General features: G+C 42.2%; 1 protein-coding gene across 6 annotated transcripts in view; it reads left to right on the forward strand.

The window, feature by feature from the left end:
* Window positions 1-23478, forward strand: part of CCNY (cyclin Y) — a 222971-nt gene that overhangs the window by 126523 nt on the left and 72970 nt on the right. For 5 of the 6 annotated variants that reach the window (XM_015146741.3, XM_015146746.3, XM_077945051.1 and 2 more), the window contains 1 exon segment: window positions 10604-10678. The exons of the other annotated variant lie outside the window; for it this stretch is intronic. In XM_015146741.3, coding sequence (XP_015002227.1) covers window positions 10604-10678 — 75 coding nt within the window. 6 annotated transcript variants of the gene reach the window in all.

Below are 23478 nucleotides of genomic sequence, written 5' to 3' on the forward strand. Positions count from 1 at the left end.
GAAGATGATGTGGTGGCAAAGTTGCCAGAGCAGAAAGTGTGTGGCGAAGAGATATGGGAAACAAGGCCAGACTGGAGGAGCAGGCCAGCTCCGTAGGGGTGATGATCAGGTATGGCAGCCAGCAAGAGCTTGCCAGTCCCAGTGTTGTGAATCGGAGAGAGTTCTCAGGTGTGTCCGCCTGTGCCCATGCTTCTGTCAAACCTCACACAGAAGGAAATAGGCACTAGCATTCATCCTGTTGCTCCTGCTGTCCTTCACCCTCACCTGGACTTTCCATAACCCTCTTTATGGTTTTCCTTATCTGGCCTCTGGTGAATGTGGCAGTAAGCAGGAGAGTGCTCAAAAGGGAGCAGTGTTAGGGTGAAGCAAGGTTCCTGGCAAAGCCGCACCTAAATTTTAAGGTTTAGTTTTGTTGTGTTTTTAAAATAGAGACAGGGTCTTGCTCTGTCACCCAGGCTGGAATGCAGTGGCACAGTCATAGCCCACTGCAGCCTTGAACTCATATGCTCAAGCGATCCTCCTGCCCCAGCCTCCCTAGTAGTTGAGACTAGATTCCTGCACCGGCATGCCTAGCTAATTGAATTTTAAATCTTAAAATGAAAATAGGTTGTAAAATGAACTGTGACCAGACAAGAGTGATAATCTTTAAACTTCCCAAAAGGATTGATAATTCTGTGAGCAGGGACCATACCTTTTGTGTTCACTGCTTGTGTGCCCAGCTCAGCATGCAGCCCATGACTTGACACAGGGCAGGGTATGTGTAGGTGTGAATAATTGTATGTACAGATGTGTATGTATGTGAGTAGAATATATTTCTATACATTATAGACATATTTTGGCTATTTATAATTTTCTATATAAGGTCTTTACACATCTTTTGTTTAATGATGTTTTGTTTGTATTGCTTAGTAAATGGGTTATTTTTTTATTGTCATTATTAGTATGCTAATCGTTTATTGCTCTGGGCCATAGTGTTTCTCAGTGAATACCCTGTTGGCCTTGGGAGGTACAGTTTCTCATTGTGTGAGACACTGGTGTCGACAAGTAGCAGCCACTTGACATGTGACAACTCCACACATTGCTGAACACCCCTAGGGTGAAGAGGATGACATTGTGCCTTAAGTTGAGCACTATTGCTGGGATGAAGGAGTGAAATTGGTTTCTATATGTCGGTTTGTGTCTAGCACTAATAGGTTTTTAAACTCTTATATTTTCTATGTAGAGGATTATATGCAAATAACAATAATTTTGTTTCTTTCCATTTCAATAAATCCCTTGTATGTTATATTTTTTTGTCATTTTGCATTGACTAGGGCCCCCAGTACAATGTTGATGGTAGGTGGATCCCAGTTTCATTCCTGACTTGAGAATGTGTCTGATGTTTCACCATTAAGTATACAGATTGCTGTTAAGTTTTTGGCAGATAGCCTTTATCAGATTAAGGAGGTTTGCTGAGAGTTTTTATCCTAGGTGGTTATGGAATGTAGAGCCCCTGTTAGTTGAACTTAGTTCATTCTATACAATATAACTCTGTTCTGTGTGCTCCATTCTAAGTGATTTCCTCAGATCTGTTTTTCAGGTCACCAGTTCTGTATTCAGGAATGTCTAACCTGCAGTTTAACTCATCTATTGAATTTTAGATTTCATTGACCATCTTAGTCATTTGGGCTGCTATAGCAAAATATTATAGACTGAGTAGCTTATAAGCCATAGAAATGTATTCCTTACAGTTCAGGAAGCTGGTAGGTTCAAGACCAAGGTGCTGGCAGATTTGGTGTCTGGGGAAGGTCTGCTTCCTGATTCATAGATGACCATCTTCTTTTTAGCGTAACCTCACATGGCAAAAGGGGCAAGGACACTCTCTGGGGCCTCTTTCATAAGAGCGCTAATCGTATTCATGAGGGCTCTGCCCTCATGACCCAGTCACCTCCCAGAGGTCCTACTTCCAAATACTGTCACACTGGGAACTAGGATTTAGTGTATGAATTTTGGGGGGACACAAATATTCAGTCTGTAGTGATTGTGTTTGCATGCATGTATAGACACTTGTGTGTATATGTGTATGTCTCTATATGAATCCTACAAACATGGTTCTTTTTTAAACAGACAAAAAGGGAGTCTTCTAAAACTCCCTTTTATTTTTTCAGAGTATCTGTTCCCTCTTATTTTAATATTTATTTTGGTTTTCCCCACTGTGCACAAATTTATTCTGTGGTCTTTATTTAGTTTTGTTATCTCAAGTTTTTGAGGGTCTGATCTTGATGTTTTTGAGTTTCTTTACTTTTGCTTGAGAGTCACAAGACTGTTTTTCCTCCTGTGTCTTGCCATTTTAGATGGCGAGCCTGTCATCAGAGGACATAATCTGGTGGAATTCTGGGAGACAGCCTGCTTTAGAGTGGTTTATAATTTGGCGAATTTGGTGTGAATTTCTTTTCCAGGAGTTTTCTGGGCTACATGTGTAAAGTAGAATGTCAAAAACCACATTAGAGATACAGACAGACTGATAGTTACCAGTTGTTGGGTGATTGGGCAATTGCTCCCTCTGCCAGGCCCAGCCTCCTTTTCATTTGGGTTCATAGATACTTTTTCTTAATTCAGGTTTTTGCTAACATCATAGCCCTCTGAGAGTTCTAGCTATATGTAAAAGTGTCAATTCCAACTCCTGTGTTATATCCTGTCCTGCAGGAGCGTTAAAATAATAGTGTCTTCAAACCAAGACACTTCTGAGAGTAAAGGGAGTTAGGATTCTTAATTATGCCACATCACTGGTGTGAACCCGCATGTGTGTCACCTTGTCAAAACCCAAGACCAGCTCACACAGCTGGGTATCCCCTGTCCTGCCACAGACTTCAGTTGTCTCTTTGATTCGGGCCTTAGACCGTTTACCTTGCTTTCTTGCCACACTGGCATTTAAAAGGCTGTATTATATTTTAACTCACATTTCGAAGTACCTGTAGCATGAGAGCTTTTAGGTTATCTGGTCTGTGTAGTAGCAGAATAGTCTGTCTTTAGTCTTAACATTATCTTATCTCCTTGATTAATCTTCAGATATAATATTAGATACATTAAGATAGAAAATTAGAAATAGGGCAGCAGAGAGGAACTGGGGAGGGAGGAAGGGAAAAAGGAAACAGATAGTTATAGCGAGGAAAAGAGAAGGAGTAGAAGAAAGGCTGAGAGATGGGTTGGAAAGAGGAAGATGGAGAGGCAGACCGGGAGATGGAGAGATGGACAGACAGGGAGATGGAGAGACGGACAGACGGGGCAGTGGAGAGACAGATAGACAGGGGGAGATGGAGAGTCAGACAAGGAGATGGAGAGTCAGACAGGGTGATGGAGAGTCAGACAGGGTGATGGAGAGTCAGACAGGGTGATGGAGAGACACATAGGGCGATAAAAGGCCGACAGGGAGAAGGAGAGACAGGGAGAAGACAGGGATGATAGATAGGGCACTGGAGAGACAGGGAGATGGAGAGACAGACAGGGAGATAGGGCAATGGAGAGACAGACAGGGAGATGGAGAGATAGGGCAATGGAGAGACAGGGAGTTGGAGAGACAGGGAGATGGAGAGATGGACAGGCAGGTGGATAAACCAACAGAGGGAAGGAGAGGCAAACAGGGAGATGCAGAGATGGACAGAGAGATGGAGGGACAGACAGACAAACAGAGCAGATGAGTGAGGGCTGGATATGTGTGCACAGAGAGCTGCACACAGATACACATCCATTCAGACAGCAGCCCACTCCCGGAGAGACTGCCCTGGAGGCCCACACACGTAGACGTGTGGACACAGGGACACACCCTTGCGAAGACATACACGGAGAGCACCTGCAGGGGCACCAGCGGCTGAAAGAGAGTGAAAATAGGAAACAACTAAATATAAGTGTGTTATAATAGTCCAGAAAATAAACTTGAAGTCAGTGGGAGTAGAAAAGATGGCTTTAGGTGGAATTAACCAGAATTGCATAGCAGCACTTGGCTGCAGCAGCCGTTGCTCTCATGGGAATGCTGATGCGGGCTCCTGGTCTCAGGCTTGCCTGGTGACAGCCTCCTGGAGCAAACCAGCCAGGTCAGCTCCTGATTTCATCCTGTTGACACTAACAAGTGGAAATAATCACTGATTTTGAGGCAGTGACGGACAATAGTAACAACAAAAGAAACAATCTGATTTAAAATTAACAGGCTTTGTTGATTTCATAATTGCCTCCCACATCATAGCCAGATTTGGAAATGTGACTACCTAAAATTGAAATTAGGGGTTTGAGATTTTAACCATATCAAATATTGCTCAAAAGACAGGAAATAGAACTAGTGATGTCTTCGGAGGGTAACGGTGGGGCTGTATCACAGTTGGCCTCCCAGTTGGAGCTCACTTTCTATATTTCTTGAAATTCCAGAACCTATCAAGGAATCACAGGACCCTCGATTCCTTTGGGCTCTGCTCACAGACACTGTCTAGACCTGAGTGGACAGCTCATCTTGTGGAGATGATTTATGGGAGTGATTATCAGTTTGGGGTGTGGCAGTGCAGAGAAAGGGGGATGTGAGGGGAAGGGGATGGTTTGACTTTGCAGGCTTGCTTTGGCGCCTCCTCTACATCCAGTGCTGTTTAGGTCTTGCTGTGCTTTTCTGCTTTGCTTTTTACTAGTTTTTCAGACCATTAATGATAGCTAATGACGGCTGCTTTTCTTAGCCACTATCTTATTACCTGGATCCTTTATAATACTGGAAGGTAAACTTGGTGCTGGTTTAAAAGCTGAGATGAGCAATTGTGGATCACTGTTATTGTGACATCTGTGGAAAAGATTGAAGAAAATGAGGTTGCCCGATATAAGAGAATACTGCCGAATTAAACTGTGCCACATGCTGTTCAATTTTTTACTTTTGAATAAAGGCATTGTATTTTACCTTGTGCTCAGCTGACACATGGACTGAAAGCAGTGTGACCGAACATTCAGTTGCCACCTCAGAGTCTGGCAGGAGGCCCTTAGAAAACTGTTCTTTGAATATTTTAATTCAGCTATGTATCTTAATAGGTATCAACATCATAAACAAAAAATAGGCTAAAACTCTGCTTCCTAAATATTAGATTGAAGTCAACTCAGGATTCCATGACATTCCTTAAAACTGCCTTTTCCTCTAAAGCATTACTTCCTCAGAGGTTAATTTATGGATGATCTTGCCATTCTTTTAGGAGATAAGAGACTCTAAGTCAGGGGTATACAACACCAAAGTTTTAAACATCAATTTCAAGCCAGCATTCTTTAGAGAACAGAAATTGTGTAATGAAATTTAACAGTCTTTAATGTCTCTAAGCCTAACATTTATGTATTGAGAGTTTTATTTCTTTAGCCCTGATCTAAGTGCTGTGGCTTAATGTTTTTAATACCCATTATTTCTGGGGCCCCTATTGTGTGGCGGGCATCCTGCCCATTGCACTAGTACATAACTCCTAATCTTCACAGCAGTCCTCGAAGCTAGGTGTTATTAGCCCACTTTATAGATAAGGAAAATGAGATCAGAATAGTATCACCATTTGTCTAAGGCCATAGAGCTAGCAAAAACGAATTCAAATCTGGATCTTTTATATTATAAAATGTGTAATTCTTTTTCTACTGTTTGAGCATCTCTTTGGGGAATGAATGATTCTGAGAACTCCTGGAGAGTCTAAATTCAGCTTTTTGAATGTGGGTTATAGAGTCAGTCTTTATGGGTTTTTCATTCTTTTTGTTTTCTCCTGAAATACTTTATACCTTCAACCTAGAAGGGTAGGGCTGAAATTTGATCTCTTTCGTTACTTCTGTATCCTCAGTACCTGTAACTCAGCAGTACTTAGTACCTAGTAGATGCTCAGTGATTATTTGTTGAATGAATGAATGAATGAATGAATGAATGAATGAATTAATGAAAACCGTGGCAGAATGGACCGGCTCTGACAACCTCTCAGTATATCCTCGTGACGTCTAATGAAATGCTAATTTATCCTATCGCAGTATAATCATGAAGGTAAATGATAGAAATGTCATAGGATGCATTTTGAAGTCAGCTAAATACGTGTTTTGTCTCACCATTAATTGACTGTAGCCCTTTAAAAACCAAGAATGCTTTCTTATGACCATGAAATAGGTCATGTAGAATAGGAAAGTTAATGACACAAGTAGTTACTACCTCAAAGTAGTATTTCGATACGAACAGGATTGAACATAATACCTAGCATAGAGTGGAGACTCAATGCATGTTGGTCCATTTAACTGAATTCAACTGAATAGCCTTGCTAGGAAAAAAAAATATTTATTTTTGACTTGTAAAATTATGAGTCCAGTGTTTTGTTTAAGCTATTTTTTTGTAAGCATGCTATTCTGTGGTCTCCTAGGATTTGGTCACATATTTTATTCTTCATTGTTCCCTAGCTGGTTCTGCACTCTGATGTGTCATGTACTTCATCTTGACTCCCTGAATCAATTGTAAGTTTGGGTAGGATAAACCAGGCCATACATGTCTCTGCCCCTCCTGGAGGCCGACCACATGCCCGCCTGCCTCGTGGCAGAGCTCTCGGCTTCTGTGTAGTGTAGTCTTTTCTCAGGGATGGAAATGCTCTGGTAGGGCTTCACTCTTATCAGTAAGGCAGTGGTTTCTGTTACAATGACACCCAGTAGAGTAACTATTTAAATTTGTAAGTTCTTCTTCTGGGTGAGTTAGCGCATGAGGTACTTCAAGAGCTTGATGGGAGTAGGTAGAAAGAGTCAGAGCTCTCTGCATGCTGCAAAGGCAGGTCTAAGGGAGGCCCAGCTGTGTGAGGTTCCAAGAGGGGCTTCGTGAGGGGTGAGGGATATGTGATTTTGGGGTGGATTAAGGGAGGATCATGTGAACAGTGTTTAGATTATTTAAAAATGAGTGATAAACTGTTAGAGCTGACTTCAGTGAAGTGGTCAGCATACTTTAGCAGTGAAGTGTATTTCGTCTGTAATCTCTAATTTTAAGCTCAGTATTCCATGAATTTATTCCTTTTAATTTTTGTCATTGAAAAACATCATAGAGGTGAACTGAAACCACTACGCTCTTCCAAGTGTGTTCTACCTCGTGGTAAACATTGGGGATATCATTTTTCCTGACTCTGCAATGAGATTTTTTTCCTTTATGGCTAAAATTGCACTTTTTGTCGTGCTTGGCTTCAGTGTGAAGTTGGGATGATAAAGCAGGTTCATTTTGCTTGGCTCATGAGAATGGTGGCTTTTCCCTTTTTTTTTTTGGTTCCCCAGAGAGGTGGAGTTGCCGTGACGGAACACATATTGTAATTATCATAGTTTTCTTCAAGATCTGGCCTGTACTTGCCTCATCTGTGAATTTCACATCAGACACTGGTCTTAAAGTCTCTGAACTCTGCAAGTCACTTCATGTGTGTCACCACACTGGGGAGCGATGACACCTGGCTTGTCGCCATTAGGGACCACTTGTGGCCCAGGGAGCATTCTTGTCAGACTTAGAGTTATAAGTTGGCTGTGAAGGAAACGTGACAGGCTTTTCTTCGCCTCCCACTTGGTGCTCACCTTTCATAGGGAGAGTGAGAGACATAATTCTGCTGCTTGGCTTCCCCCACAGAAGAACAAGTGGGTCCTTCTGCCTTTCCTCGCTGCAGCCCTCTTGAGGAGGAGTGGAGAGGCACAGGGGCTGCTGGTGGAGGGCAAGGGTGCCTTTGCTCAGGAGTGCCTCTGAGCCGGTCAGTTTTCACCCTGAGTTTCTATGACAGTGGACACTGCCGAGGGGAGTCTCATCTTGGTGACTCTGTGTGAATCTCCTCTGAATTCAAGCTTCAGGGCATCTCCTGGGAACACCACTGTGTGTTGGAGAGGCAGTCCAGCCACTCAGAGGGTCACATCAGTTTTCACAAGTAGTTTTTAAACAAAAGTTTAAAAAAGCAAACCAATAGGCTGGGCACAGTGGCTCACACCTGTAATCCCCCAGCACTTTGGGAGGCTGAAGCAGGAGGATCGCTAGAGACCAGCCTGGGCAACATAGTAAGACTCTGTAGCTACAAAAAATAAAAAAATTAGCCAGGCTTGTGGTGCATGCCTGTAGTCTCAGCTCCTCAGGAGGCTGAAGCAGAAGGATCGCTTAAATCCCAGAAATTGAGGCTGCGGTGAGCCATGATTGCACTACTGCACTCCAGCCTGGGCGACAGAGCAAGACTCCATCTCAAAAACAAAAACCAAAAAACCAACAAAAGTGTTTACAGTGCATAAAACTCAGAAAACAATCACATTATTCAAAGGTAACCAAATGTTGGTATATATTCTCTTAATGTATTTTCTATGCCTACACATACTTTCCCCCAAAAGGGTATCATACTGCTTTCGTCACCTAATGACCTACATAAGTTTCCATGTCAATAAAATATTCTTCATGTGATTTTTAGATGGTATGATAGCATTTCACCATCCAAATGATAGTACTGTTATTTACTAGTAAACATGCCCCATTATTGGAAGCTGTCCCTTAGAATCTGTGACATCCCTATTAACAACTTTGAGGGCTTGTAAACGTAACAGCATAGAACCCCAGTCTCCAGGCAGTCAGGGGATTGTCCTCCAGGACATTCTTGGACTTAGGAGCAGGATCTCAATTCTCCAAGAAATGACAGTCTCGTGTTATTTTGGTTCCAAACAGGAAAGCTTTACGTTTTTTGATTGTGGTGTTCCATAAACCCCTACTGATATATTTTAATAATAAAAGTGGGTCTTAAAGAAAACTGGTCTGGTTGATGAGTCTCAGTTGGGCATTAAGGGAATAAGGTAGTAGTCGCTAGTCCAGATGCTGTCTGAGGCCAAGGATCGATATTCTGGTGTCACCTTGCTGGCATGTGGGAACTGCATACGTGTTGTGTTCCCAGTGATGCTTTTCTAGGGGACTATGTGTTAAGATTCTGGGACATTAAAAGCATCCATCATGGTTAGGATTTTATATTTGCCCTCATTTTGATATGCAGAAGCCCTCAAAACATTTAGTAGCACATTTGTTATTTAACCCCTTTTATATCCTAGTTGAGCAGGAAACCTCCTTGCAGAGTCATTTTCACCATGAAATTTCTTGACTAACTGTAGTTCAAATTGAAGCAAATTCGAAAAATTCAGTGTCTCTTCCACCCATCTTTCTCCTTCCATCAAAACTCCTTAATACCTTTTAACTCTGAAATTATTGTGTAATGTTAATAGAAGTTATATAATACAAGAAGGACCAGATAATTGAAGTAGCATCTGTTTAAGATTCAGATGTTTCTTTAATCAGGTACTCAGAGAGAAATTAGGAACTGGCCCAGTAGCCATTGGCTGATGTAGGAAAAAGTCACCACGCTTCAGAAGTTTGCTGAGAATAAATCTCCTTGTGGATAAGTGATTAGGTGTTACCTCCAGTGTGTATTTATTTGACCATCCGTCTTTCTTTCACTTTATCTTTGATTGATTAGCTATTAAGGCTAAGGATAGCACCATCTGTTTTTGTTAGTGTTGATTAGGTTTCTCTGCAAATTTGTGGAAGTAATTGAACCCAAAAAGTTTTCTTCTGACTCTAAGTTGATTTGAAGATCATTCTGGCTTTCCAGTAATTTTGATCTCTGTTTCCTCCCCTAACTTAATTCTTCTGTTTTGCTTATTTTCTATGGGATCAGTTAAAAAAAAAAATGGAAAAACTCTTCTGTGATGGCATTCTAAGTTGTTTGTACCATCCTGACAAGTTGTAGACCTTGGAGATTGTTCTAAGAGTTCTAAGATTGCAAAATCAAATGCTTGTGAAAACCTGCCAGTAAAGCAGAGAGGGGTGGTCACTGGGGAGCTGGAGTCTTGTGTCCCATAAGGGACATAGCCACTGTGAAGGGGTCACAGCTGCTTGGCTTTAGCTGATCGTGACCATTGGGGTGGAGGCAGGGTGTTGCCAAACGATCTGATTTCTCAAGGGAAGCTGGAATTAGGGGTGTGTGTGTGTGTGTGTGTGTGTGTGTGAGAGAGAGAGATGTGTGATGTGTTTGAAATCTCTTTTATATGTTGTCTTAAATGTTTCTTAAAAAGTAGGAATCGAACAAAACATCTCTGGGGCCCAGATTAGGTCCACAAATGGCCGATTTGTAGCTTTTGCTCTAAGGAATAAGTTTTGCTTTTTCAGAAAATAATTAAGCAGGGTATGTGGATGCTGACTCGCCCTAATGAGTTGAGATATTCCTATTTTAATCACCTTGAATAAGGAACTACAACATACTTGACTGTAATGTTTAGATGAATCTGTTGTAGCACATAACTCTCTTTAATCACATGCTATAACTCTGTCCTGCTATTTTATTATATAGGGTGCAGAGCAGAATTTTTTCAGAAGAAAGTGGAGTTTTTCTTAGGCTAATAGGTGTCTAGCCAACTCTCTACTTTTATGTATGACTTTCAGATTTCTAAATAGCAGTATTCTGAATTGAACCAAAAGAATCTATTAACATAATAGCTATAGGTTTCCAGAATCCTTGAATGTATTAGCAATTTAAAGTTGGAAAAGAATTGAGTCAATCTTGGTTCCTCTTAGTTATCAGATGGTTTATTCATATAATTTCTTTTCCTTTCTTTAAAGATTTGAACATGGAATTCAATCCTTCAGATCATCCTCGGGCCAGCACAATATTCCTCAGTAAATCTCAGACAGACGGTAGGTCCTTAATTTATGCTTCTTTTTTTAAAAAAGGCTTATGTTGGTACTTCGCCTAGTTTTGATTTCTCACTAGATTTAATTTTCAATATGAAATAGAGTCCCTTTAGTGACCCACACATATACTGTTTAATGGTAGTTCTTTGGGGATTTTTTTCTTTTGCAGTGTTTTTAGAATTTCCTATTTGAAGCATCTATCCTCATTTTGTTAATCAGCTGTATTATTTCTACATACATTGTGTCATGAGAGTTTCTACCCTAAGAGTCAGAAATTTTCCTTTTAGAATTGATATTTGCATAATTTCTCACAAGATCAGAAGTATTTGTTAATTTAGACAGTGTGTAAAAGAAAGCAAAATATAATCCTTAAATAAAAGTACCACTAACTAGCTCTGTTGTGTCAGTTGAGAGCTGAATTGAACCCGTACACTAGGTGCAGATGTTTTCTTCTCTTTTTTTTTTTGCCACCTCTATAATAATAACAACCATATCTAAGTTTATTCTTATAGATCGTACAATCTTTGTGGTTCATCCCAAGTGTGTGTGGAATTTCTCCTAGGGATTTTCTCTCTTTTCAGCCCCTTCCCTGGGCCTTGGCTGCAAAAGAGAGAAAAGATAAAACTTACACAATGTGGCAAACACACATCTTCATTGGATTCCTATAGAAAAAGGTGGCAGGAGAAACTTGTTAAATGATGACATCGTGACCAGGATATTACTTTAGGATGCTGGAGTCCTGCATGATTCTATCCCTAACTTTTTGGGCAATTGCTAAGCTTTAATTCAGAGAAGATCCTAAATGGACCAGAAAATAACCAAACATGTTTAAGATAGTAAGTTCATATATGAGAATTGATAACACTTCAGTAACAGTTAGATAACAATTTTGGCAAGGTATAGTGCTGATTTAATATTATTGGGAATCTTTGGTTAAGCAAGACACTGACTTGATTTGAAAGAGTTTTATGTGTTTATGAAAAGTAAACATTTCCAAGAATAAATTAGTATAGGCATCAAGTATTTAGGTTGGTCCAAAAGTAATTTCGGTTTTTGCCGTTAAAAGTAATGGCAAGACTGAAGTAAGTTTTCGGTGTGCTGGATACAAAAGAAACATTTTTTTTCCTCTGGTGAAGCAGGAAGCCATTGGGAGGGGTGGGATAATACAAAGGAAGGAGAGTGGCAGTGAAGATGGGTGTTTAGAACCATGAAAAATGAGGGTCAAAACCAAGTTTTGCAGACACTTACTGATAGTACTATAAAAACAAGAAACAAAGTTGGCTTACTTTCAGGTTTCATTCTTGCTTCTTGTGAACTCAGGGTGCAGACCAACTTCATTCAGAAGATGTGCTAACAAGATTCCCATGAAATTGCATTAGAGCTTCTAAGTGGATTTCCCAAATCTTGGTTGTCCTGGTAGAAGGAAACTTGACCTAAGTCAGGGTTGTTCCATACTTAGCTTAGGGAACTCTGTCTTCCCTCGTCACCTTTGCACTAGATATCTTTCCCTTTCCTATTCTGGAACATCAGGGCATCAATTACTCTGACCTCTCTGTTTATTGCTTCAGTTTCTTTTTAAATGCTGGATCTTTCTACTCAACATGTAAACATACACGAGTCTCACAGAAAAAGGGAAAATAGCCAATATCTCTCTTCAGGTGAAAGCTTCTACGCCATTTCTACCTCTCTCCCTGTCCACTCTCCCATTGGGAACTTCCTCCTACCCCTGCCATTCTGTGGAGCATTGCGGTAGAGTGACCTAAGGACATTTTCTCTTCTTGGGCTATTGCCCACATATGTGGCACTTGCTGTCGCCAAGAATTCCGTGCTTTTAAAAAACTTTTTGGCCTTCTGTTTTCAAATGGGCAAGTTGCTGAAATTAAGTGCCTCTAATGAACAATTGCTTTATAAATAATTAGAAAAAAATCAATTTTAAAAATAGGTTTGGTAACTTTAATGAATTAATTATTTGGTGACATGATAATCAGAGAATTGGCTACTTGGTGAATTGGCTTTTGGCAAATTGGTCCTGAGAAATCCTGCCCTTCTGAAAACTCCTTCTGAGACATCTTCATAAACTTCTATTTGTCTCTCTAATGTATTTCCCAGGGTCTCTCCTTTACCCTCTTACCTTTTTGATTTGCACACAGTTCCTCATGGCATTTGTGTTAACTGTCATGTCTAACCATATTTTTCTCTGTACTGTTCAAAATGCATGTATTCAACTGCCTGCTGGACATCTTTCCAGTGAAGGCTGTAGGTTCCCCTGACTCAGTATGTCCCAGACAGAACTTAAGAATTCCAGTTGACTTTCTGCATTGTCTACCCTGCCCAGGTCCCTAAGCCAAGGAGGGCTTTGGATTTTCCTAGACTCTCCTCTTCTCAGAGGTGGGCGGCGGTGCTGGAGATACATTTCTTCCCAGCTCCAGGTTCAGTGACATCGTATTGGTGGCATGAAATAGCCATAGTCAGAGTATTTACACCATGGAAATTGGCGAATGCTACAAATCAGAGCGTTTTTAAAACACATGACTGTTAAACATTTACTAGCACACCATTGCATCCAGGCATTCCAAGGTGTACTCAGTTTCATCTCTTACCCAGCCTTGAACCTGACCACTATTTCCTATTGCAGTTGCTGCCGCCTTAGTTCAGACTCAATTCCCCACCTGTGTTACTGCAGCAGTCTCTAGACTGGGCTCCCTGCCCTTGACCTCATCCCTCTCTAGTCCCGGGTCTATGCTGCCGCTAGCTAACAGGACTTCCCATGAGTCAGATATGATTGTGCCACTGGCTTCCTTAACCTTTCTTAAGGGCTCCCCAGTTGCTTTAGAGTTAAATTTCAAACATCTCAGCATGGAATATGAGGCCCATCGTGATCCAGCCTCTGCCTTCCTTCCCAGCAACTTCCTCTCTTCTTTGTGTACTTCTGAGCTTCCGCCATACTGAAATCACTTGCTTCCTCAAGTCTGCCACTTGCCTTACACATGGATTTCTCCTCCCCTTTTTCACACAGCTGATTTCTTCTGTCCTCCAGGCTCCTCCTGCTGTTACTTCCTCCTTGAGGGTCTCTTTGACCCATCAGGCTGGGTTGAGTGGACCCTTGGTGAGCTCCCATAGGAGTAGCCTGTGGATCTTTCTTCATCGTCAGAACCGTACTGTGGAATTTAAAACGACCTTTTTGTCTTTGCCACCCACTAGCCCCTAGAGGAAAAGGCATGTGATACTGGATGTCAGTATTCCTTGTGCCAACCTGACTGATTGAAAGAAGGAAGATGACAAAACCCGGAAACATTCTTGATTTGATTGTGATAATTCGTCACTTGGGTAAACTTATATTTCCATTACAGGACCACAGCTGTGGATCTTCTACTGTATTTTTTTTTCTAATTGGAAGAAATGTAGTCTGAGACAATAATGCATACTTCTGGTAGAGTCCTTTCTTTTGAATCTGGTGATCTCTTTCCTTCATTCAGGTTGATGTACTTCGACAGTAGTTTAGATTCGATTTGTGGATAGGAAGCCATGGTTGGGATGAGGACAGTCATGTTAGGGCAGCTGTTGCTTGGACCACAGACATGCAGCTCCTGGGTCTTGACAGCTCTGTGTTTCTGCAGACCCCACATTCTCTTTCCCCTCAGCACTTTATGATCTGACAAACAAGTTGTCGGCCATGCATCCCACCTCCCAGCTGTTCACTAGACTGATTTAGATGGCACCTGCATGATGTCGTCAGAGTTTTCGTGATTGCTGAATTCCTTTTCCTTCTGGATATCCAAGAGATTTAGGCTGGACATGGAACTTTTTTCTTGTTCCAAGCAGGAGAATAAAAACTCCAACAAATTGAGTAAGTAGCCTGCTCATCAGACCCCTCCAGAGGCTGAAGGTAAGGGTATTTTATTCAAAACCAGAGTGACTGCTTTCTTTCTTCACACAAAGAGGATGGCATTGCAGACTTTGTACAGGAGCTGTTCAGCAAAGAAGGGACCAAGAGTTCCTCCTGGGGGTAGAGAAGTTTGCCAGGCCAGAGAGAAGTTTGAGGCCTGCCACGGTTTTTCATGCTACTCTCATTACTTGTGGGGAAGAATTGTAGTTCCTCGTGTCCTTTCCTTTTCTGTACTTATTTTAGTTAATCATTTTCAAAGATGTGAGAGCTTAATATTCTTAAATAATATGAGAAAGCAGCCAAGCCACATCTTTTTCTTTTTAATTAGTATGATTTTTAGAGATTTATTGTCTTAACAAAGAATTTGGAGGAAAAAACCCTAAGTGTGCGAAATCTATGTTTCTCAGGAGTCCCTTGAAATAATTAAAGGAATAAAAACTGTCCGTCCCTTGAGTGACTTGAAGCCAAAGTAGAAACATTAAAATTCAGAAATAAAAATATGTCATAGTTTTTGTTGCACAACCTTTTAGAAATACAGAAATTGAAAAAATATTCTGTGGCTGTCCTCATTGGGGTGGTGTTTTGGTTCCTGGGCAGTGTTGAACTTTTGCATGGTGAAACAACCGCCCTTTTTGTTCTCCTTTTATCTAGCATTTGGGAGCAACTTTCCGCTGCCCTGTCGGAATCACTTGCCTCTGAGCGCTGTGATGACCTTGCTTTCCCCACCTCACTTGCATTCCCAGCTGTCTTTAGCTCCTTTGTGTGTGCAGATGCTGAGATGCCCCTTTCTCTAGCTGCCCTTAGTTGCTCGGTGTGTCTCCTTCAGGGCATGTCAAGTGCCATGGGGAAGACCTAAGCATACACCAGTGATTTTCATGCTTTGTTCCTTTGCTTACATACCATGGAAAACAATTTTGAAAAACTGAACTCCCTCAAGCATTTTTATGTTGACCTTAAAATTTTTTTACCTTATCAAAGCACATAATTTCTGATGTATTATAAACGTTGATATTTTAAAATAAACTGTCTTTCTTTAACAAATGTTTCAGATGAAATTTAATACCATAGTGATTTGATACCCATCAGTCCTTTAAAAATGTATGAACATGCTCCTCTCTAACAGTTGGAAATTTCGTATCACTCCTTTATCATCTTGAATTTGTATTTCCATTCTATTTTCTCCATAAAATTTTATAGTAGTATAATATATTTTGATTTTGGAAAGTCATTTATCACACTATCATATTCTTTTCTATAAAAATATGACCTAAGCTGGGCGCAGTGGCTCATGCCTGTAATCCCAGCACTGTGGGAGGCCGAGGCAAGCGGATCACGAGATCAGGAGATCAAGACCATCCTGGCTAAGAGTGAAACCCTGTCTCTACTAAAAATACAAAAAATTAGCCGGGCGTAGTGGCGGGCGCCTGTACGTTTTAATGGATAATTATTAAACAGAAAAGTGAAATATTTTTTGGAAAAACATTTCTTGGTGAGATGCTTCTGTGGTTGGATATTACTTATTACTGAAATGAGGCAGTATTCATCATCAAAGCCTTTGTTTTTTTATTTGTTTGTTTTGTTTTGTTTTTGAGATGGCGTCTCGCTCTGTCGCCCAGGCTGGAGTGCAGTGGCACGATCTTGGCTCACTGCAAGCTCCACCTTCCGGGTTCACACCATTCTCCTGCCTCAGTCTCCCGAGTAGCTGGGACTACAGGCGCCCGCCACCACGCCCAGCTAATTTTTTGTATTTTTAGTAGAGACAGGGTTTCACCGTGTTAGCCAGGATGGTCTCGAACTCCTGACCTCGTGATCCTCCCACCTTGGCCTCCCAAAGTGCTGGGATTACAGATGAGAGCCACCGCACCCGGCCAAGCCTTTGTTTTTATAGATGTAAGTGCTGAGGAACTTTGTTCATCTATATAAATAGATGGAAATAGAGTTTTATTATAGTCATATCATTGAATTCTTTCTACTTCGTCTAGTTTATATGTCGAAAAATCTTCAAGGGATTTATCAACCAAAATAATTCCTAATAATCAGCTACCGTTCAGTTTTGTTCCCCTTCAGTTTTATTGACAGTAGAGAACTGGAATCTATTTGATTTGCAAAAGAGTTACTCAGTTAGAGGAGTCCCTCATTTTTACAGTTTCTGGGAAGTACATCGAAAAAGGTTTACCAACTGTAACACATGACTTTTAATTATATCTACTACTCTTTATATTTGGTGGCACCTAGCTTAACCTGATACCCTTGGGAGCTTTGGGAGAATAAATCTAGGCTTCATCTTAGAACAGCTTCCCTGACTGCTGCCCCACTGCAGTCTGCATGCCCCTCTGTTGCTGCAGAGATCTTCACTGTATCGTGATTTATTCCAAGTCTTCACGTTTACATATCTCTGCCATTCACAGTGCCAGACCCATAGAAAGAACTCAAATATATGTTGAATGGAGCAACCCCCACCTGCTCTTTTCCTCTGAACTAATGTTTTCAGCTTCTCTTTTGTTTTAAATATATTTTCCTCAGAATGCTACAGGTTCTTCATATGACTTTGTTGGCAAAGCCAGGCATCATAGTCAGTCCAGTCAGTCAAATCAGTCTTACTTTCTTTTTAATTAGATATTTATTTTTATTTTTGCCTGTCACACCTGTTTCTTATAATCAGTCTTACCTTCTGTCAGAAAAAGTCTGATTTTATTTTTCCAATTCACATAACATGTTAATGTGCATGCCCGTGGCTGCCTTTGTGCTTCTGATCATAAATGGCCAGACAGGTGCAGGGGAGTGCATGCCTGGCCAGCAGTCAGTGGTCTGCTGCACCTTCCCACCCTGCCCTGTGCCCTCCTGCTCTGCTGCCCTCGCTGCTTCCCGAGCTTTGCTTGGGAGTCTAACGCCTCAAGAGGCAGGTCCTGTTGGAAACCGTCCTCACTATGATATCTGTAAACTCAGAGCCAGATGTCTTTCCAGCACCCCTCCAGGGAAAATCCATAGGACAAAGAAGCCTCCAGGTTGTGCCACGGGAGGCTGGCAGGAGAGGAAAGACACATGAACCTGTTTTGAAGGTGGTTACCACAACCCCAGTGGCTGTTTTCGTCTGGCGCCCCTGGAGGTTTTCACACCAGGTCAGTGCAGGTCCCAGCTCAGGTGTGCCTGCTTTTCTTTGTGAAGCTGTGAGGGAGGAATGTGGTTCCTGCATCACACCTCAGCCCTTTTAAAGGTCTCTTTGAATACTTGGTTTGGGGACCTTTGCTCTAGTCTAGCCCTAAGTTACTTGTGACAGACCATTTCAATAAATGAATTGCAAAAACTACTACCTCACCTGTCTTTCCCTCTAGTTTGGAGTGTGTGGAGGAGGGTGGGTACTCAAAAGCCATGAGTAATTGAGTGTGCAGACAGGTTCATTTGTGCGTGCTGGGCTGCCCATGCCCTCGCCAGCCTGTGGCCACCCCGGCGGCAGGGAACTAGCCTCTGGCTTCCAGTTAGGCAAGGCTCTAGGACCCAGCTCTGTCTTAGGCCCTTGCCTGCCATTAGTTGCATTTACAGTCACATAATCTCTTGGGTCATAACTTTCTATAAATTGACAGTGGGCACACCTGTCTCCTCAGACGATTGCTCTCCTGAAGCAGTAGGGTGAGTCCCAGGCACGCAACGAGCCCTCAGCAATGTCTGCTCATTACCTGTGATGTAACAGGTACTTTGGGATCCTCACTGGGGATCCCTTGAGCCCGCCTCTCCCAGGACCCCTGGCAAGGAGGAGCTACCCCGTCCTGGCACTGTAAGCATGCGTTCCAGAGGTGTTTCCTACCGCCTGGTAGGCAGCCAGTCTGGAAATCATACTTGCTCCTTGGGGTTGGCATGTCCACATTAGAAGTCAGCATCTTTCCTCTCCTGCCAGCTTTCTCTCCCTCATCATCTAATTTTTTTTTTTTTTGAGACGCTCTGTCACCCAGGCTGGAGTGCAGTGGCATGATCCTGGCTCACTGCAAGCTCCTCCTGCTGGGTTCACGCCATTCTCCTGCCTCAGCCTCCCGAGTAGCTCGGACTACAGGCGCCTGCCACCACTCCTGACTTTTTTTTTGTATTTTTAGTAGAGATAGGGTTTCACCGTGTTAGTCAGGATGGTCTCAATCTCCTGAACTCCTCTCCTCCTTCCTCACCTGGTCTGTGGCAAGGCCTTTTCCCAGCCTCCTGCCTCCATCATGTCCTGTCTCACCTTTCTTCCACGTGCCTGCAAGTGGAGCTTCTCTTAGGCTCCTCCCTGCCTGACCGTCTGTTTCCTCACCACTGGAACAGTGAGACGCCAGCACACACACACAGCCCTTTTCACCTTCTTGTGGGTCCCCTCCCCTGCAGGCCTGCAAGACCATCACCTGTGGGATGCTCTGCCCACAACACCTGCCCTCTGTCCCTGCTGACCCAATGGCTGCCTCATAGGTGATGCTCCCCTGTTTCCCTTCATTCCATTGATTCTGATAGACACCTTTTACTTGGCTGGAACACCTCTGAAATCAGCACAGTCAGTTACTTGCCAAAATTTAATTGGCTTTTTTTTTTTTTTCTTTCGTAGTGACACATAGAGTAATGGTTTACCAGAAAATCAGTGGCATTACGTTCAATGCAGTTTGCATATTCCTCTGTGTGGTGGTGATTATTTTTATGGTATAGAAATAAATAGCCTGTTTATCTGCTGGATTGCATCTTGCTCATGGGTAGAAACTGTGCCTTTCACATTCCACAGTCTCTGCAGTGGCTAGCACATAGAAGAAACTTTCAGGGACAGGGGAATGAAAGAATGAAGGCAGGGCATCATGACCCACCCTGAGCAGACCTGCCGTGGCACAGTGGCAGTCTTCCTGAGTAGTGGCTTTCTGTTTTGTGTTGCAGCTTTACCTTCTTCTACCTTCCCTAGCTTTGTTAGAAAACAACACATCCATTATTTAGGGACAGGAGGATGTAGATTTTTTTTAGGCTTAGGTGGTGTGTTTGGACTTTCCTATTCTGGGTCAGAACTCATCATACCGTGCCACCCTCAGGCCAGCCCTCCCCTCTCCCCTCTGCAGTCTTCTCTTGAGGTGCATGGGGGAGGGGAGGGCAGGTGTCAGATCTCTTGGCCAGGTCTTACCCTGTAAGTCAGATGCACGGGAGAGGCGCTGTTTGGGTGCCGTGGCTCACTTTTCTTGGGAGCATCATCCAACTCCAGTATTTCGTCTCTTGGGCTTTCCAGTGTGGAGAAAGCTGCCGACATAGTAGAAACTCAGATGAATCATTTAGACCCAGAATGTCAGTTTTCTCAGTATGCCTTTTATCATATCCTCTCTCCTGACCTGCCCTGTTCCCAGTCAGAACATTGCTCAGTGAGCACAGATCCAGAATAGAGGTTAGCAGGGATAATTCCCCCAGGCTGGGGGAGTTTGATGCCCTGTCTACCATAGCCTTGTCTTACTGTTAAACAGCGCTTGTGGCCTGCTGGTAGCCATAAACTCTTACTTTTCAGTTCTCTTTTTAAAAACTCTGAGCACCTGCATTTCCCCTTCAGTTGGCACAGACTGACAACCTTGTAAATACTTTTCATAGCTTACCATGTTTATAGCTTATCTTACGTGGCTGATGTTTTCAGCTGGCTGCCCTATGACATCTAGGGAGGCAGCTGAATTTCAGGATAATCTGATGCGGTCACCATATAAGAATAGTTAATGCCTTGGAATGATTGCCTGACGATAGCGATCCTCTGGAATCAGACTGCCTGAACTGGAGGCTTAGATCCAACACTCTCCACATAATCTTGGTGCATATGATCCGTCCACATGATTTCCCTGAACCTCAATTTTATCACTGTAAAATGGAGTTAGTACCTCTTTGTGAGATTGTCAGGAGGACTAAATGCATAATCCATCAAAGCACCGAGTCCTGTACGTAAGACAGCATAAGTTCTCAGTAAATATAATCCTTACTCTGGAGTGTAGGTTCTCATTTGCTCAGTTGGGTTGGTTTCTACCCTGACTTGTGTCTGTGCCATCTTCTAGCTTGTCTGTGCTGACAGCTCCTCTGTGCTGACTGTGACACCTTGCACCAGAACACTGGGCCTGACCAGGAGGAGAAGGGATGGATGCCAGGACAAGAGTAGAGGGTGGCTTCTGTGCACTGCTGTGCCCAGTCCCATCTTTTTCTGTGTTTCTTTGATAAAGATAGATCATGGACCCCCGCATCTTAGAGTTGTTTCCAAGCTAGGCACAATGGCTCACTCCTGTAATCCCAGCACTTTGGGAGGCTGAGCGGGGAGGATTGCTTGAGCCCAGGAGTTCAAGACCAGCCTGGACAGCATAGTGAGACCCCCCCCCCCGCCCCCGCCATGATTTCTACAAAAAAAAAATAAAGATTAAAAAAAAAAAAGTTGCTTCAACACACGTTGGAAGCAAACCAGAAAGAGGCCAGGTCTGAAATTATGTCAGCCAGCATTTGATAGCAGCTCATTATAATAGAATACACAGCTCTTTAAGTCTCACTTTAAAAATAAAATGATAACCTCACCTCCACCCTGTGTCAGGATAGATTTCTGATGGATTGACTAGTGGTAGAGTAAATGTAACAATCATAATCATCTAGAAATAGTATACATGAATATTTAGTGTCAGAATGGGGAAGGGGCATGTAAGTTTGTAGAAGCAATGGAGGAAATTGCCTAAAAATGAAAACTCATGTCAAAATGCATCCTAACAATGAAATTATCAGTGATGGAAATATCACAATATATAGGAAAAAGGATTAATGCCTTTATGTATTAAAGAATTATTATACAATCAGTGAAAATGCTAACACACCAATAGAAAAATCGGCATATTTCTGTTGGCATGTTCATATATGAGCACATGTATACTTGCACGTATTTATATACAAATACATTCATATGCAAAAGTATCCATCATGCTTGCTTTGTGTGCATGCACACAAAAGAGGCTCAAAGGATACACATCAAAATATTAATAGTGATTGTCTCTGGATTATTGGATTAAACAGGTTGGGCCTCTCAAATTTGAAAATTTGAAATCTGAAATGCTCCAAGGTGGATCTGTAACTTACTGAGCACCAACCTGATGTTCAAAGGAAGTATTAATTGGAGCATTTTGGATTTCAGATTTTTGGATTTGGGATGCTCAAATAATGCAAAATTTCAAAATCTGATAAAAAAAGTTCTAAACCCACGCATTTCAGATAAGGGGTGGTAAGGATACTCAGTCTGTGTGTGTGTATGTTTTATGTATCTCTATGTTTTCCAAGCAAGCTTTTAATTTTTATTTGCAGTCACATTTTCTTGTTTATACAGCTCTGTATTTTCCAAATTTTCTGCAATAAGCATGCATTTCTTTTCAAATTAGCAGAAAGTTTTAAATGGATGCCACTTAGTTGAAGTTTCCATGCTTCTGAAGAAATCCTTTGGCCTTAGATATTCTCTATGGGAAACAGAAAACCTCTCGAGTGAGTTGGCAGCTTAGATGGATATTTGTTCTTTGAATGGTTTTCTTGTTATGTTCTTCCTTTGTCTGCTTCCTATTCTCTTCCCTGGAATTTTCTCCTCTCCATGACTGGCTGTGCCCTCAACATCTTAGAAGTGTTTCTGTGTCTTTTCATTTTTGTTCATTGGCTTTGCTTATTTAGATTTCACTTGGAATGCACAGAATGTCACGTTCCTCTGTGCCCAGATTTAGAAATAAGTGCAGGTCCGGGACAGTTCAGAGCAGGCCAGAGGTCTAATTGGAAGCTTCTTTCCTGCAGCACAGGAGGTGTGCCTCCGGGGGAAATGGCCACACCAGGATGCTTTGTTCTGAGCTCCAAAGTGTGGGTGATGTTCCTGCTACAGTGCACTTTGTGTCCTGGCCCTTTGTGTTCATGATGACCTCCCTGTCAGGACAGGAGCTCAGCAGGGCAGGAGCCTCCATGTGCACTCTGAACAGGTGCTCAACAGTTGTTTTGAATTGAGTGTGAATTCACTGAATTATTGAAAACTGTAGGAACTGTGTGGTAATCTCAAATTTACTATAAGAAAAGTTAATAGTGAACTTTTAATTTTATTCTTCAAGGCCTGATCTTTGCTACTCACAGGAAAAAGGAAAGGGAAATGAAACATTTTCTTTTCAACCAGATCTTCGTGATCTGCATTGGAGCTACCTCAGCAATTAGCTTCGTATATCCAAACAAAATTCTATCATTCTTTAGTTGAATCCTGCCTCTTGTGTGGCCTGCCAGTCCTTCACATCCAGAGTAATCAGTTAAGTAGATTTTCTTTGTAGAATAGCACAGCTCTGTTCATACCTGGTTCTAATTGTCATTCTGTTTTTAAATGGGACTCGTTTTATGCAGATGCCAGAGGTGTCTGTTCACACCAGTGATGCTCCTGTTGGAGGGCGGGTGTATAGAGGAAGGGGTCCTGCACGCGATCTCCTCTCTTCTTCTGGGCCCTCCCTTTCTTGGCCTGCTTGGGCTCTTCCCTTATTTGCCAAAGAAAGGATATCTTAGGTATCTTAGGACCTTTTTAGCACCAGCATCCTGTGGCTTGGTGGTGGCTAACACTTGCCATTGGAAGGTCGGTCTATTTTAGAAATGGAAGAGGAGAATCAGGTGCGGTGGCTCATACCTGTAATCCCAAAACTTTGAGGGGTGACGAGACAGGAGGATTGCTTGAGCCCAGTAGTTCAATACCAGCCTGGGCAACATAGTGAGATCTCATCTCTAAAAAAAAAAAAAAAAAAAAAATTGGAAATGGAAGAGGAGAAACCAAGGTAGTCTTTTAAATGCTGACCTATGACAGGAATCAGCTGAAATTGTGTTTAGATTGTTAATAAATCCTCATTAATAATCAGGCACTAGGTTGAAAGTTGTATTTTAAAGAGTCACTTGTGTGACATTGTGGCAAGAGAGTATCCCA

The sequence above is a fragment of the Macaca mulatta genome, chromosome 9 (assembly GCF_049350105.2).
Source record: "Macaca mulatta isolate MMU2019108-1 chromosome 9, T2T-MMU8v2.0, whole genome shotgun sequence".
NCBI lineage: Eukaryota > Metazoa > Chordata > Mammalia > Primates > Cercopithecidae > Macaca > Macaca mulatta.